At 58.1% G+C, this 14,327-nt stretch overlaps 2 protein-coding genes across 12 annotated transcripts in view; both read left to right on the top strand.

The window, feature by feature from the left end:
- Positions 1-7,959, top strand: part of R3HDM2 (R3H domain containing 2) — a 59,473-nt gene extending 51,514 nt beyond the window's left edge. For 9 of the 10 annotated variants that reach the window (XM_010565136.1, XM_010565143.1, XM_010565137.1 and 6 more), the window contains 10 exons: positions 995-1,237; positions 1,853-1,979; positions 2,399-2,634; positions 3,009-3,163; positions 3,493-3,593; positions 4,366-4,535; positions 4,720-4,864; positions 4,952-5,052; positions 5,589-5,673; positions 7,325-7,959. In XM_010565136.1, coding sequence (XP_010563438.1) covers positions 995-1,237; positions 1,853-1,979; positions 2,399-2,634; positions 3,009-3,163; positions 3,493-3,593; positions 4,366-4,535; positions 4,720-4,864; positions 4,952-5,052; positions 5,589-5,673; positions 7,325-7,668 — 1,707 coding nt within the window. In that variant the 3' untranslated portion in view covers positions 7,669-7,959. The remainder of the gene's footprint in view (positions 1-994; positions 1,238-1,852; positions 1,980-2,398; positions 2,635-3,008; positions 3,164-3,492; positions 3,594-4,365; positions 4,536-4,719; positions 4,865-4,951; positions 5,053-5,588; positions 5,674-7,324) is intronic. The other variant, XM_010565142.1, reaches the window with a different exon arrangement.
- A 129-nt stretch (positions 7,960-8,088) lies between these two features.
- On the top strand, positions 8,089-13,809 carry STAC3 (SH3 and cysteine rich domain 3). 2 transcript variants are annotated; one of them, XM_010565145.1, is made up of 13 exons: positions 8,089-8,558; positions 8,845-9,233; positions 10,040-10,106; positions 10,517-10,775; positions 10,925-11,022; positions 11,300-11,375; positions 11,459-11,553; positions 11,681-11,747; positions 12,054-12,103; positions 12,246-12,349; positions 12,873-12,924; positions 13,151-13,288; positions 13,539-13,809. In XM_010565145.1, exons 1-13 carry the CDS (start codon positions 8,484-8,486, stop codon positions 13,635-13,637), a joined length of 1,569 nt encoding a protein of 522 aa, XP_010563447.1. In that variant the 5' UTR covers positions 8,089-8,483; the 3' UTR covers positions 13,638-13,809. The 2 variants fall into 2 exon arrangements, with proteins under 2 accessions (XP_010563447.1, XP_010563446.1); XM_010565144.1 differs by having other exon boundaries at positions 10,514-10,775; positions 11,456-11,553.
- Positions 13,810-14,327: the final 518 nt, after the last annotated feature.

Genomic DNA, 14,327 nt, shown 5'->3' with positions numbered 1-14,327 from the left:
GGTCAGCCTTCCTAGCTTCCACAAAGCAACTGGCCAGGTTGTGTGTCTTCACAGAGAGATCAATGCTCCCCCATTATAGTCTCCATGCTTTCCAACCCTCTGCAATGCCCCCCTCTGTGTGTTTGCAATTGGCTCAATTGACTAACCTTGTTGTTCCTTCTTTCTCTCCTTCCTCCTATCCTTCCTCCCCCCCCCTCCATTCCTTTTCCTACCCGAATCTCTCTCCTCCACTCCCTTCTCTGCTGGTCTTAGCCGGTCCCAGCGCTGCAGCCTGTTCAGTATTCTCCAAGCTCCTGCCCCCAAGTCCTCTTGCCAGTCTCTCCACCCCAGCAGTACAACTTGGTATAAACCCCATTTCCTCTTCTGCACTGTCTCTGTTGTACTCATGTGCTGTGTTTGTGTTGTATGAGCTTTTGCTAATCAGGTATGTCGTGGACACTGCACCCAGTGGGTTTGGGATTTATGGAGGCTCTGCGCTGCAGTGGGGTCAAGGCAGTGGGATGCCTGAGGCTGTGGGACCCACCAGGTCCGGGCACTGCTGGAGTGGCTGATCTTGGAAAGACCCCGGGGAATAGCAAGTGCTAAGCCCAGAGCTCCACCAGGAAGCAACACTTGTGTCCAGCACTGGAGTCCAGGGGCCATGGCTGCCCTGTGGTCTCAGTCAGCTCCTGTGTTGTCTCTGCCGGGTCTTTCAGGAATGGCACGCCCCATGGGACATGGTCTCTGGGCTGGGGCAACCCCTGCCTGTGTGGGGCCCCACATGTCACCAGTGTCCACTGAGCATTCAGGCCCCCCCCAGCAGCTCGCATGCCCCTACCCCCTGTCCTGCAGAATGCTCTTGGTCTCTGGCTCATTTCTGGGGACCTTTCTTGGGTGAACTCCTCCACACAGAGTAGGGAGAAGGGCTCTGCAATCTACTTGGCAGAGCTATGTCCTACATGCTGTTGTCCTACATGCTGTCCTCCTCCATCCTTCCCACTTATCCCCAATGCAGGCCGATGAACTCAGCAACCCCTTTGGGCAGATCAGCCTCAGCCGACAGGGCTCTACGGAAGCAACGGATCCTTCCTCGGCTATGTTCCAGTCATCCCTCATCTCCCAGCATCCTCAGCAGACAGGATTCATCATGGCAACCCCTGGGCAGCCCATTCCCACCTCCAACTATTCCGCCTCAGGGCACACGGCCCCCACACAGCAGGTGCTGCAGCCCCAGGGCTACATTCAGCCTCCCCAGCAAGTAAGGACATGTGCAAGCCTGGAGGGGATGTGCACCTCGGCCCAAAGCTGTCAGGCAAGGGGCTGCTGGGGAGCAATCCAGAGAACAGTTCCTTGAGAGTGGTTCCCCTCTTTTTCTGCTGCTTATTTGTGATGGATCAATACACGGGGTCCAAGCTCCAGGTCGGCACGCACCCTTGCTAGGCATAGCGTAATCTCTGCCCCCTTGTCCCTCTGAGCTCACAGGGCACTTATCTGGGGATCCCTCTGGCAATTCCTGCCTCATAGTGTTGGGGGAGGGACAGTGACCAGATTCAGGGCTGACACCTCTAAGCTGTCTTCGGGGTCCTGCAGGGCTTTATGACCTCTAGGATTGATCCCCTGAGCTGTGATGAGAATTGTGCCTACTGTGCTTTTGCACTACTGTGCTGGGAAGGGCTTGGATGTGGAGGCTGGGAGGAGTGGGAAGGGTCTGCGGTTCCCTGAGGAGCTATCATCTGGCCAGAGCCAAAACCCTGGTCGGTTTCCTTCGGCAGAAACCAGGCCAGGTGAGAGAGAAAACTGGTCCTGGGGGACCAGCTTTCTTGGTCCCACTCCTTCTTGTGTTCTCATCACCATGTTTTCTTGATTCTGATAGATTCAGGTTTCTTACTACCCTCCTGGGCAGTACCCGAACTCCAGCCAGCAATACCGATCTCTCAGTCACCCAGTGGCCTACAGCTCCCAGCGCACTCAGCAGCTCCCCCAGCAGTCCCAGCAGCCTGGTAAGGGGGTGTAGAAGGGGGGAGGGGGCATGTTTCCCTTCCCTGCCACTCTTGTTGGCTCTTAAGGATCTCCCCTGTGTTGTTTGGGGCCAGGCTGCTCTTCCCTGTCTCCCACTCTTTGCTGGACTTGCAGACTATAGAGTGCCTCTTGACTGTGCAAAGGAAAGTTGCAACTCGGCCTGGCTGCAAAGGCTGTTTTAGTCTTTTCCCTCCCTCTCAGCATGTAGCATGCACTGAGGTGCTGCAAGGTGGATTTAAAGCCAGGAGCTTCCTTCAGGTCTTTTTACATCTGCCATAAGGAAAGCCTTTTCTCACTCTTTAGCAAGAGGTGGGGGCAAAGCAGGATTTGAGCCCTTATATGCCAAATCTCAGGCTGTGGCCAGCTGGGAAGCTGCTCCATTTAAGCCATGTTCTGACAGGTTTACAGCCAATGATGTCCAACCAGCAGCAAACATACCAAGGTGTAATGGGAGTGCAGCAGGCGCAGCCCCCTGGGCTCCTCAACAGCCAGAGGAACAGCATGGGGGGCCAGATGCAGAGTATGATGGGAGTGCAGCAGGCGCAGCCCCCTGGCCTTCTCAGCAGCCAGAGGAGCAGTATGGGGAGCCAGATGCAAGGCCTGATGGTCCAGTACACTCCACTGCCTTCGTACCAGGTAGGCATTGGTTGCTTTTCAACGAGGGGCTGCTGGGGAGGTGGCCTCAGCTTGTACAGGCCTTGCAGGAAGACCCTGTTCTTGTGTCTGAGTGATGGGGCTAAAGGTGGAGACTTACGCTGAGAAAGTAGTGCATGCTTGCTAGCTTGGGGAGGGCACATCCACATTTGAATCTGTGTGGGACATGTCTTGAGAAGGAGGGCTGGGAGGCCTGCCCTTGCCTGGGCAAGATTGCTCTGGGATGCAGTAGACAACCATCTGGCATCTCTTCTACCTTGTACGGGCCTTGCTGGTGTCTCTCTGGGGCCAGTTCTCCCTGCTCCTGCTCTGTGTTACTGTCATTCCATAGGGCTGTTTCTTTCCTCCCTGCACAGGTTCCCGTGGCCAATGAGTCCCAGAGTGTGGTCCAGCAGCCCTTCCAGCAGCCAGTGCTTGTACCAGCCAGCCAGTCTGTTCAAGGGGGGCTTCAGACTGGAGGGGTACCCATCTACTACAGCGTCATCCCAACTGCCCAGCAGAACGGCACCAGGTAAAGCCTGTGTATCTCTGACCTGCGTTGGGGAGAAAGGGGTCCCACTGCCCTACTGAAAGGGCATAGCATCCTACTCATGCAGCTAGAGGAGGTGGCTGGGCACCATAGATGCTGGTCATCTCTTGAGCTTGTCCAGTCCTAGCTGCCGTGGTCAGCGCTTCCTGGACACAGCTGTCCTGCAGCGTGCAGTGCTTCCTGTGCTTCTCCAGAGGCAGCTGTGTTTCCAGCCATCTCAAGTACTGAGGGAGCTGGTGGTTGCCTGCACAGACGGGCAGGCTGTTTCTCCCCATCCCCAGCACCTCACCAGAGCACTCTCTGCTTCACAGCCCTTCGGTGGGGTTCCTTCAGCCGCCCGGCTCTGAACAGTATCAGATGCCACAGTCTCCATCACCCTGCAGCCCGCCACAGATGCAGCAGCAGTATTCAGGTAAGAGGGGCCACCGGTCAGGGCTGCCACTGATTCTGCACAGATTGGATCAGGTTTTGTAGGGGCTGCGGCGAACGGAGCTGCCAATTCACAGCCAAGTCTGGCAGCTTCTGTGCAATGGGTTTGCTTAGTCTGACCCATCCCACGGCCTACTGGGAATTATCAGGGTGTGGCACAGTGATTTTGCTCCCCTGGTATCTCCTTGCCATGGTGGGCAGGCAGGGTAGGAGCAGGCAGAGGGAGCTGCCGTGGGCTGCGGACTCCCTCTGCTGGCAACGCGGCTTAGTGTCACCGGGGCAGCTCACGGGACTGGGGAGCACCGTGGGCGAGAAGAGCATCGGGATTCCTGCATCCCGTCCCAGCTGCAGGGAAGTGAGCTGGGGCCTGGTAAGTTGGTGCAAGAACTGGAACCGGGATACTCGAGCTCTGCGCCTAGCTCTGTGATTACACCCTTTGCCTGAAGTTTTGCTGTGATGCTCAGAGAGGTCACCCGAGTCACCTTCAACTTGTCCCCTCTGCTCACATTTCTCCTGGATTAAAAGTCATCACTCTCTGATGTAAGCTGTGATATCAGAGAGGGATCCCGACTGGGTCTTGGTGGGGCCTTTCTTCAGTCCACCTGGGCAGGCAGGAGCGGCAGAGGAGAGAGTACAGAGGGGGTGTTATAGGGAAGAGTGAAAGTTGCACAGACAGGCAGGCTGCCTCTTGTCCCACAGCAAGCAGCAGCAGTGCACAGAGCCCGGGCAATATTGCTGCTGTCATCTCTCCCCAGGGGTGTCTCCATCAGGCCCTGGTGTGGTTGTGATGCAGCTGAATGTACCCAATGGCCCCCAGGCCCCCCAGAATCCCCCTGTGGTGCAGTGGAGCCACTGTAAGTACTACAGCCTGGACCAGCGGGGGCAGAAGCCAGGAGACCTGTACAACCCAGACACCAGTGCTCAGGTATTGAGAGGACTGGGAAGAAGGCGGCTCATCTTTTGAGAGCAGCCTGGCGGGAGAGAGAGGACCCCAGCATATGTGCTGTCTGGATGGGCTGGGAGGTGGGAATGGGGTCTTCCCATGGTAGTGAGACAGGCGTGGGACAGGTCACAAGCACTGGGTCTGTCTAACGCTCTCCCTCCCCTAGGCCAGCACCCAGCTGAACAGCCCCATCACGTCCCCCACCCAATCCCCGACGCCGTCTCCTGTCACCAACCTCAACAGTGTCTGCACGGGGCTGAGCCCCCTCCCTGTCCTCACACAGTTCCCCCGGCCCATGGGCCCGGCACAAGGTAAGAGGAAGGAGTGGGGACAGCACAGGTCTGGGTCTTTCCTGAGATTTCTTCAGACCTCTTCAAGCATTTGCTTCCTTTTTGCAGGCGATGGGCGCTACTCATTGCTGGGCCAGCCGCTGCAGTATAATCTGTCTATCTGTCCCCCACCACTGCTCCACAGCCAGCCCAACTACAATGCACACCAGGTAAAATTGGGCCAAACCCCCATCCACCCACACTTTCACTGTTCTAGGAGCAGAGCAAGACCGTCCCCCTTCTCTCCCCCCAGACGACCCCTCTCTGGGCAGGGCCCAGGAGTAGTTAAGAAGTGAGTTTCACACTCTGCTCTGTGCTGGGACACCCCTTGATTAGATAGCAGGCTGCCTATCCCACGCTCTCGCTATTCATCTGGCAGAACTGCTGTTGTAAGTGGATTTCCCTAGAGTCTGGCACTGGGCTAAAACTTCATCCTGCTCCCAGCTTTGCCCAGAAGCAGTGTCAGCCCCAAGTCCTTTGAGTGTCCTGGGACCATGGCTGCGCCTTGATCTCATCTAACTTACCCAAGCATGGTGTCACCTCAAAGGTGTCAAGGGGGTGTGAGGTTCATCCAGGTGTTTTCATTCCCCTTCACAGCCATGGCCTCGTCAAGTTTGGTCTTCGCCCCAACTCCCAGGATGCTCTATGGGCACTATGAGGCCACCGTGTCTCCTCAGGTGACACACTGCCATTTTTATTCTTTAAGGGGCAGACTGGAATGAAACATGGAAACCGGAGCAAGAGACAGGCCCTCAAGTCAGCATCCACTGACCTTGGGACAAGTGATGTAGGCAAGTGACCCTCCTCAAGCAGTTCCCCCTTTGTCCTCTGACTAGTGCCCACTGCATGGGCATGGCTGGCATTGGCAGAGACTCCAGATGCCATCTCTGCCCACACCAGCATCCCACAGAACCCATTGCTGGGGGTGGTTGTGGAGAGCAGTTCCTGCCTGCCACCACCTCCTCCACACACACAAACACAGACCCCCTGCAGCCCACATGAGGCCTGGCTTGGGGGTGGGTGCAGCAGAGCTAGTCCCAGTCAGCTGTGCCCATTGGGAAGTAGGAGGACAGGGGTTGCTCGGGAACCCAGTAAACACTGCCTGCACTAAGCAAAGCTTTTAAGGAAGAGTGGGAAGAAATTGTTGGGAGAGTCGGTGATGAGTACCAGGACACCTGGGCTCTATTCCTGCCTCTATGGGGGGTGAAATGATGGAGCGGGTGGAGCTGGCAGAACTTCTGGGATTTTATTCCTCTTTGTCAGCAGAAAGTGAGTGTCCAGACCCCTGAGATCCTGTTCCCACCGTTGCCCTCCCAAGTGACCCTTCCCTCTCATGCTTCCATTTCCCAGCGAGGCCAGGAGCTGCAGAGCCCTCATCTTTATAAAGGGCTTTGGGATCTTCCAGGGGTGCCTGTGAGGGCTGAAATCCCCAGTGGATCATTTCTCTCCAAAGGGGAAGGGACTCTCTGTACCTCGTCCTGGGGGGTCGCCACTTGGTCATGAGGGAGGGAAGGAGAGGCACATCTCTGGCTTGTCCCCACAGCAATACAAGATTGGCTAGTTGGGTATGAGCCAGACAGCCTGGAAGGGAAGCAGTCTTCACTGGCTCTCTGGAGGCTTCAGACTTGTCCCCCATGTCATCTCCATGTCACCACCAATAACAGCAGCTGGTTGCAGGGGGCCCTTTAAGAGCTGCTTGCTGGAGAGCTGCCCCCTTCCCTGCAGCTGGCATGTTTATTACATGCCACGTTAATATTAGCAAAGAATCCATTCAGCCAGTCCTCTGCTAAGCCCAAAACCCAGGGCTGGAGCCAGGAGGCAGCAGAAGTGGTTGGGTACCACAGACCAGAGGCAAAGGTGTTGGCATGACACTGGCCTGGCGCACAAGAGGATCCTCCCAGTGGGTGAAGCATACAGAGCAGTGTCGCATTCAGGATCCATACATGTCAACATCCTTCATGGGTGCAGCCTGTCTTTCTCCCTTCCAGGGACAGAGGGCAGGAGAGCTGGGTTAGCTCCCAATCCTGTTACCCAAGGATCAGGGTAAGGAGACAGGGCAGAGCACCTGGGAAAGCCCTAACCGAAAAGCAAAGGAAGCAAGGAGGACTTGGTGTTGCTGGAGCCCTGGGCAAATGGGAAATACCAGTCTCCACTTAAAGCAGGCCATGTGGGGACCAGGATGTGGGTATCAGAAAGGATCGGGATGGGGTACTGTAAGGAGCAGAACGGTAGGGGCAGTTTGAGGGGGGGAGGAAGTAACAGGCTTAAAAAAATACATTCCTAATGTGGGGGCAGCTTAGCAAAGCACTGCTTTCATGGGCAAAGTAGAGGTGACTGCTCCAACCCCAGAGCTGGGGAGGAGCCCACACATCAGCTCTCGCTGTGCAGTTGCCACCCAAGAATCAGCTGCTGCTGCTGACATGTACCATCTTTCCACTGCAGTGCTGGGTCGAGTGCTGGAGGTGACAGACCTGCCAGAGGGCATCACACGGACAGAGGCTGACAAGCTCTTCACCCAGCTCGCCATGGCTGGTGCCAAAATCCAGTGGCTCAAAGAGACTCAGGGGCGCCGTGGAGATGGAGGTGGCGGGGACAACAATGGGACTCCAGAGAACGGCAGGCACAGTGACCTTGCTGCCTTATACACCATCGTGGCCGTGTTCCCCAGCCCGCTGGCTGCCCAGAATGCCTCCCTCCGCCTCAACAACTCCCTCAGCCGCTTCAAGCTGCGTGTGGCCAAAAAGAACTACGACTTGCGGGTGCTGGAGCGTGCCAGCTCACAGTAGGGCTCACGCATGGGCACAGAGCACACTGGACTGCGGGCACTTCCCTCTGCCTTCTCTTTTCCTTTCTGCCCTCCCTTCCTCTCGCCCTCCTTCCTGGATATATTTATATGGACATAATTAAGAGATAAGAAATTGATTTTTTTTTTTTTATTATTATTATTTTTTGAGTGATGCCCATGCCCGCCCACCTTACCCTGTGTATATTGTTTTGTTAAGCACTGTGTTGAACCACACATACAGGTGTTGATTGGTATGTTCACTGCACATTTTATTTAATCTGATTATTATTTGGGGGGTATTTTTGGTTTTATTTTATTTGGGGGGTTGTTTTTAAATATAAAAAGAAAACTTGTCCATCACTTTAATGCTGCTTTCCCGTTCTCTGCCAGTACCAGTACTAGGGGCTGTCTGTGCTGCCTCTTCAGGGTGAGATGACAGCCAGGGAGCAGAAGGGGCATTCACAGAAGGATGTGTTCCTGCCCAGGTCCTGCCCCCATGCTTGGCATGCACAAGGGCTGCGAGCTTATGGCTTGGCAAGGCTGGGAGCTGAGACTGGGAGAGGAGCACTGAGCACTTTGACCTGGGGCTGGTCCCCCCCATCAGATATTCATAGCCTCTTTTCCCAGCTGCTGGCCCCATGCAGCTGTGCAATGGCAAGAACGGGGTCTCAGGGTGTCCCCAGCTATATCCCCTGCCAGGAAGCAACCTATTCCTCCTGATTACATGGGAGCATCAGCCCTTGAGCTGATAGGTGCAGGTATGACTGTGTCCTCCTGCCCTGTGGGTACAGAAGTTGGGCTGGCACCACCCTCACCATGGCATTGCACACAGCAGCTGGAGCCTCCTGCAGCAGCTGGATGCTACCTTCAAGAGCAGGTGCAATTGGAGAGGTAAGAGCTGCCTGGAAGGGGTGGGCTGCAACCCCAGGCTTGGTGCAAACTCCTGCCCCACTGCCACCCACAGCCTGGCAGGTACATAGGTCCGGGGACTCTGGCACTGGGGTGCCTGTCCGGCTCCAGGGACCTGGCACCCACTGCAGGGCAGCATGACAGCGATGGGGTCCCCAGCTCTCTCTTTCAGTGGAGAGCAGACCAGCAGGATTTGCTGGCAGAGGGTATGGGGCAGCTGCCCCACGAAAGACCCCACTGCTGCCACTCTTTCCTTTTCCCCTCCCAGCTGCACGGGCCTCAAATGCAAGCGCAAACGAGACATCATGGCTGGAGAACTTGGTGTGCCCCTGCTCTGCTGCTGCCCCATGCCAGGGGGTGGGTGGGCCTCTGGCACGCCCAGCAACCCACTAACGCAAATAGCCAGTGGCTCCTCTCCACCCCGCTCCCCTCCTGGCTCATGCATGGGCTCCAATTTCTCAGCGTCAGCCTCCGCCAGCGCTCAGCTGTCCATTCCCCTCTGGGCTGTCACTCCTGCTCTCCACGGGGACTGGGGCGGCTGCCCCCCTCCCTGCACACCCGGCACAGAGGGCTGGGGGCTCCGCAGGCAACAGGATCCCCAACGTCGGCCACCCTTTCCAGGGATTTTCATCGGAGGACAAGAGCTCCAAACACGGCGTAAGTGTGTTTCTGTGCGCGGCTCCCCCTCGTTGTGGCCGCTGATCCCCATGGGCCCGTGCTCCACCCACATTTCTGCAAGACCCCAGGAGTCTCTGCTTCTGCGGCACCCCTTGCCCCAGGACTCCCCAGCCCACATCGCTGTTTCCCTGATGGTCATCCTAGTCGGTTTCCATGAGGGTATGGGGGGGCCTCCTGTTAGGTATCACCAAAAATAGTCATGTCTGGGTAGGACTGTGGGGATGGTTGACAGTCAAAGGTGGAATCAGGCATGTTTTGGGGGATGCAGGAGCAGATCCTGCCCCCTTGGTAGCATGGGGCTTCTGTGGAGAAGAAAGCAGGGCTGCGTGGTGATGCCAGACAGTGTTTATAGGCATGCTTGTCCTAGGGGGCCAAGAGTGGCCCTATTTGCAGTTTAATCGTGAGATGGAGATGTCTAGACAGAGTAGACGCCCTAGACATGTCCAGGTAGCCCCGGGTCTGGCTCGCAGCACTGGGCACCATGTCCACCAAGCAAGCAGCAGCACTGCGCACGCTGGGCTGGGAGTCTGCCGCTCTCCAGCCTGCGCAGCAGGGCCCACTGGGTACCCCCGGGGCCCCGGGACGTCCCCGCAGCAGAACCGGCCCTTGCTGGGGCAGGAGCTGCAGGCAGGGTGGCAGGAGGTGGTGCTGCTGCTGGGGCAGCGGGAGGCACTGGCTCGGGAGATGCTTCCCATCCAGCAAGGTCTGGCTGTTTCTGCCTCCACCGGGCACCTGCAGTGGGAACAGCCCCAGCCAACATGACGTCTCTCTTTTCCCCCTCATAGCATGACAGAGAAGGAAGTGCCAGAGCCACCAGCTTCACCTGCTTCAGGTGGGAAACCCAAGAGCCGGGTAAGTGGGTGTCCACAGGGCAGCTTGGGTGGGTGGGGGAAGCCACCTTTCTAGCATCATCTCTGCCTCAGCCCCAGGAGTCTTTGTGGGGCCAGGGATGCCTGGTGGGATCCTGATCCGGCAGGGCCCTGGGTGGCCATTTCCCAGCCTGGCTTTTCCCCAGGGTGCTCACATCCACATGGTAGCCACAGTTTCTCCCTTTGTGGGGACCTCACTGGGGGTTGGGACAAGGGTCCCTGCCCTCACAGCATTTCTGCCCCAGGATGCCTGGGGTCTCCTCCCACTTGGGGAATAAGGAGTCTCTAGGTCAGAGCAAAGGGGCAGGGAGCCAGGCATCAGCTTCCCTGGATGCCTGCCTGCCTCACCCCACCAGCCTGCCGTGTGCAATACATCCTTTCCTGCCCCAGCAGCTACAGAAACTGAAGCAACTTTTCCAGCGAAAGCCCAAGGAGGAGACAGCGCCAGAGCCGCAGCCCAATGGGGAGCTGGTCAGCCCCTCAGGGGGACCCATTTACTACATCTATGAGGAGGAGGAAGAGGAGGAGGAGGAAGAGGAGCCTGAGCCCCCTCCTGAGCCCCAGAAACTTGTCAATGATAAACCCCACAAGTTCAAAGATCATTACTTCAAAAAGCCCAAGTTCTGTGATGTTTGTGCCCGCATGATTGTCCGTGAGTCCTGAGGGTGCTGGGGCTGGGGGCCATGGTCAGGGCAAGGGCTGGGGGCCAAGGCTGGTGAGGGCTCCAGCCCAGCTGTCCCCACAGCTGCAGTGTCACATTGCCTCTCCTTTCCACCCCTCCGCCCACCCCCCCACCGCCAGTCAACAACAAATTTGGCCTGAGGTGCAAGAACTGCAAAACCAACATCCACCACCACTGCCAGTCCTACGTGGAGATGCAGCGCTGCTTTGGCAAAATCGTGAGTGTTCCCGCCAGCCCCGGGCTTGGGGCACCTCCTTGCAGGGAAGACCAAAGCACCGTGGCAGGGGCGGCTGGCTCGGTCCCTGCGGGCATGACCCAGGGGCCATGACCCACCTCTCTTCCTGGCCCTGAGTGGGGGGACCCAGGCATTGCCCCCCTGCTGTGTGTGGTCACCCTGTGGGTCCCCAGCATCCACCTGCTCCCCTCTCAGCTCTCACAGGAGAGCCCAGAGGTCTGGGTGATGGTTGATGCTCTGACCTCCTCTTTTTTTCCAGCCCCCAGGGTTTCGCCGGGCGTACAGCTCGCCTCTCTACAGTGACCAGCAATACGCCTGTGTCAAGGAGCTTCTCTGTAAGTATTGTCCCCATGCCAGGGTGCCCCATCTCCTCGCGTCCTGTAGCTGAACCCATCTTGCTGTCCCTGTGTCCCAGCAGCAGCCAACAGGAGCGACCCCGTGTTCGAGACCCTGAGAACAGGCGTCATTATGGCCAACAAGGAGCGCAAAAAAGGGCAGGATGACAAGAAAAACGTGAGTGCGGTGTGAGCCTGTCACTCCAAATGCCCAGGGTCCTGGCAGCACAGCCTGCGTCCCATTGCACCCCCCACCTCCCTGCCCACTCTGCACCCCCTGACAGCTCTCTGTCTGTGCCTTGCAGCCTTTGGCTGCTATGATGGATGAGGAACCAGAGGCCACGAAGCCAGAAGGGGGCAAAACCGAGGGCGGTGAGTGTTGCGACTGAAGCAGGGTTGGCTGCCTGTGAGGGCCAAGGAACTGGGGGGGGGGGGGGGGGCTGAGCTCCAGCCATGAGCATGAGGCAGGGAGAGAGCCTGATGGGGAGACTGTACTTGGGGGGCCTACCAGAGGGGGGTTTGCCCTGCAGAAAGGGGGTTTTCAGTTCAGGTCTCCACGCTGGGGCACTCTCTGCTTTCCCTTGTTGACCTGGGCACGTGAGATCCTTGGGAGGAGGCTGGTCCCAGGGCAGGGAGGCAGCGCCAGGAGAGATGCAAGCTCCCTCCTCCCATTTCCAGGCACCTCCGAAGGGGACAAGAAGACTGAGAAGAGCCCAACAGATGACAAGGTAGCCATCATCCTCACCCTACACCACAAAGGCCCCTGGCCTTGGAGCAGCGTGGGCAGAGGCTGCAGGGATCTCCCCGCTGGGCTCCCTGGGGCTGTGCTCAGCCTCTCTGGGGCCCTGAACCCCTCTCCTCCTTCCCCAGAACAAGAAGCCACAGCCAGGGATTCGTGGTGGCTATCTGCAGTCTCACTATTTTGTGGCACTTTATCGCTTCAAAGCCCTGGAGAAAGATGACCTGGATTTCCCGTAAGTTCCCAGCCATGTAGTGGGCACAGGGGTGATGAGGGGAAGGATGTGGTGTGTCCAGTGGGGAGGGGGAGAAGTCTTCACCTCAACAATGAGGCTGTCAACCAGGAGGGGTTTGTGAATGAATGAAGGCAGAAATTGGAGCCATGCTGGCTGTAGTTTGGGTTTTGTGGCTTTTCTGCCTGCCCCAAGGGCCTACACATTGAGCAGGGGCCCTGGCTGTCACTGAGCCAGTTCTCCCAGCTGCCAGGTTTTGGGCACAAGCCTCATTTCCAAGGCTACTGGTGTTTGTCTTGATGCAGTTCCACTGACTTCTTGTGCCACAGACTTGAGGCTGAGCGGCTTACATACAGGACCTGTCTGTCCATGAGCCCATGGGCTGTGTGCATTCTTTGACCTCCCCTGACACAGGGCTCTAGGAGCTGGTGCTGTGGGAAGAGCAATTTTCCTTGCCAACCTCAGGGTCTCCCATGGCAGGGAGTCCCTGCCCCCCCTCACACTGAGCCCTTTCTTCCCTTCACAGGCCGGGGGAGAAGATCACGGTGGTTGATGACTCCAATGAGGAGTGGTGGCGGGTAAGGCTGGTGTCCTGCAAGCACAGAGGGGAAAGATGCAGAGCTTAAAGCAAAAGGAGAGGTCAGCTGGGAAGGCAAATTGCACTCTGAGGGTGACACAGCCCCCTAAATCTGCTGTGTCTTCATGCCAACCCACAACCTGCAAGGTGTTTGTCATGGGGGAAGCTGGGAGTCATACAGGTTGGCTCCAACCCCCACCTCGCACCCATCCACTGACTTCTTTCAGGGGAAGATCGGTGAAAAAATTGGCTACTTCCCTCCAAACTTCATCATCCGGGTACGGGCAGGCGAGCGGGTGCACAAGGTGACACGCTCCTTTGTGGGCAACCGGGAGATTGGGCAGATCACGCTCAAGAAGGATCAGGTGAGATGGGATAACGTGGTCACAGCCCATGGTCCTTCAGCCCCCACCTGTGTCTCTTCCCCAGCTTCCCTCCAGGTCCCAAGTGATCGCAGCTGCCCTGGCCTGCATTACCTTCCCCACGCTGCCCACCTCCCCCAGCCCCTTGGACAAGACCCACTCTGCCCAGCCCCCCCGCCCCCCATGGGGGTTGCTGCCTTCCCCCTGTTCTGTGGGGCCCTGGGAATCTCACCTGCACCCCTCTCACCCCCAGATCGTGGTGCAGAAGGGTGAGGAGGTGAACGGTTACGTGAAAGTCTACACCGGCCGCAAAGTGGGGCTCTTCCCTGTGGACTTCCTGCAGGAGATCTGAGTGGGGCAGCGTCCCAGGGCCCCCCAGCCGGGAGGACAGATGGACCCTGGCTACAGGGAGCTGAGCCTGAGCCAGGCAGGGATGGGGATGGGGATGGGGACAGGGATGGCAGGCACCCCCATCCCTGCTGCCTGCAGCAATGGGGTCTCCGCTGGGGACTGTCTCTGCCCAGGCCAGAGCAGGCCAGGAGTGTGGGAGGCGTCTCTCAGGCTGATTCCCCTGCGGGGTTTTTGGTGCCTTCAGAGACACTGGGTGCAAGGAGGGGCCACCCCCAGGCTCGCTTTGGAGGCTACCCTGTCCCCCCTGCCTGAGTGGTGGGTGCTGGGTGCCTCGGCGGTGTCGGTGCAGTCCTGTCCCATTCCTCTGGGCTGTGTAATCCTGTGTTTTAGCAATACATGTCTGCTCCCCAACCCTGAGCTCTCCCTGGTTTGCATTTGCTGGCAGGGGCGGGGGGGGCTGACCGTGGGGCTACCGCGGACCGGGCCAGGAGGCTGCGCGGGTGCTTTCCCGCTTCGTGTGACAGACACCCTGTGCAGCACACGCCCGCGCCTCACCCGTGGGTGCGTGTACGACCCCCCTCCCCAACACGGCACCCCCACCCCCGCGTAGGGCTTCCACAGCCGAAGGCCGACCGGGTCTCAGCCGGGGCACGGGCGGCGTGAGGGGAAGGGGCCCGGACCGCCCCCCCCC

The sequence above is a fragment of the Haliaeetus leucocephalus genome, unplaced genomic scaffold, assembly GCF_000737465.1.
Source record: "Haliaeetus leucocephalus isolate CR32 unplaced genomic scaffold, Haliaeetus_leucocephalus-4.0 Scaffold186, whole genome shotgun sequence".
Taxonomy (NCBI): domain Eukaryota; kingdom Metazoa; phylum Chordata; class Aves; order Accipitriformes; family Accipitridae; genus Haliaeetus; species Haliaeetus leucocephalus.
The sequence above is the reverse complement of the archived record's forward strand: the minus strand, read 5'-3'. Positions and strand labels throughout refer to the sequence as shown.

What these genes read in the sequence shown, in the direction of transcription:
- STAC3 (XM_010565144.1), top strand. Translation starts at nt 8,484, where the DNA reads ATGGCATTGCACACAGCAGCTGGAGCCTCCTGCAGCAGCTGGATGCTA. An exon ending in AGAGCCCAACAGATGACAAG is followed by an intron (nt 12,104 to 12,245) that starts GTAGCCATCATC and finishes CTCCTTCCCCAG; the next exon opens with AACAAGAAGCCACAGCCAGG. An exon ending in AAAGATGACCTGGATTTCCC is followed by an intron (nt 12,350 to 12,872) that starts GTAAGTTCCCAG and finishes TTCCCTTCACAG; the next exon opens with GCCGGGGGAGAAGATCACGG.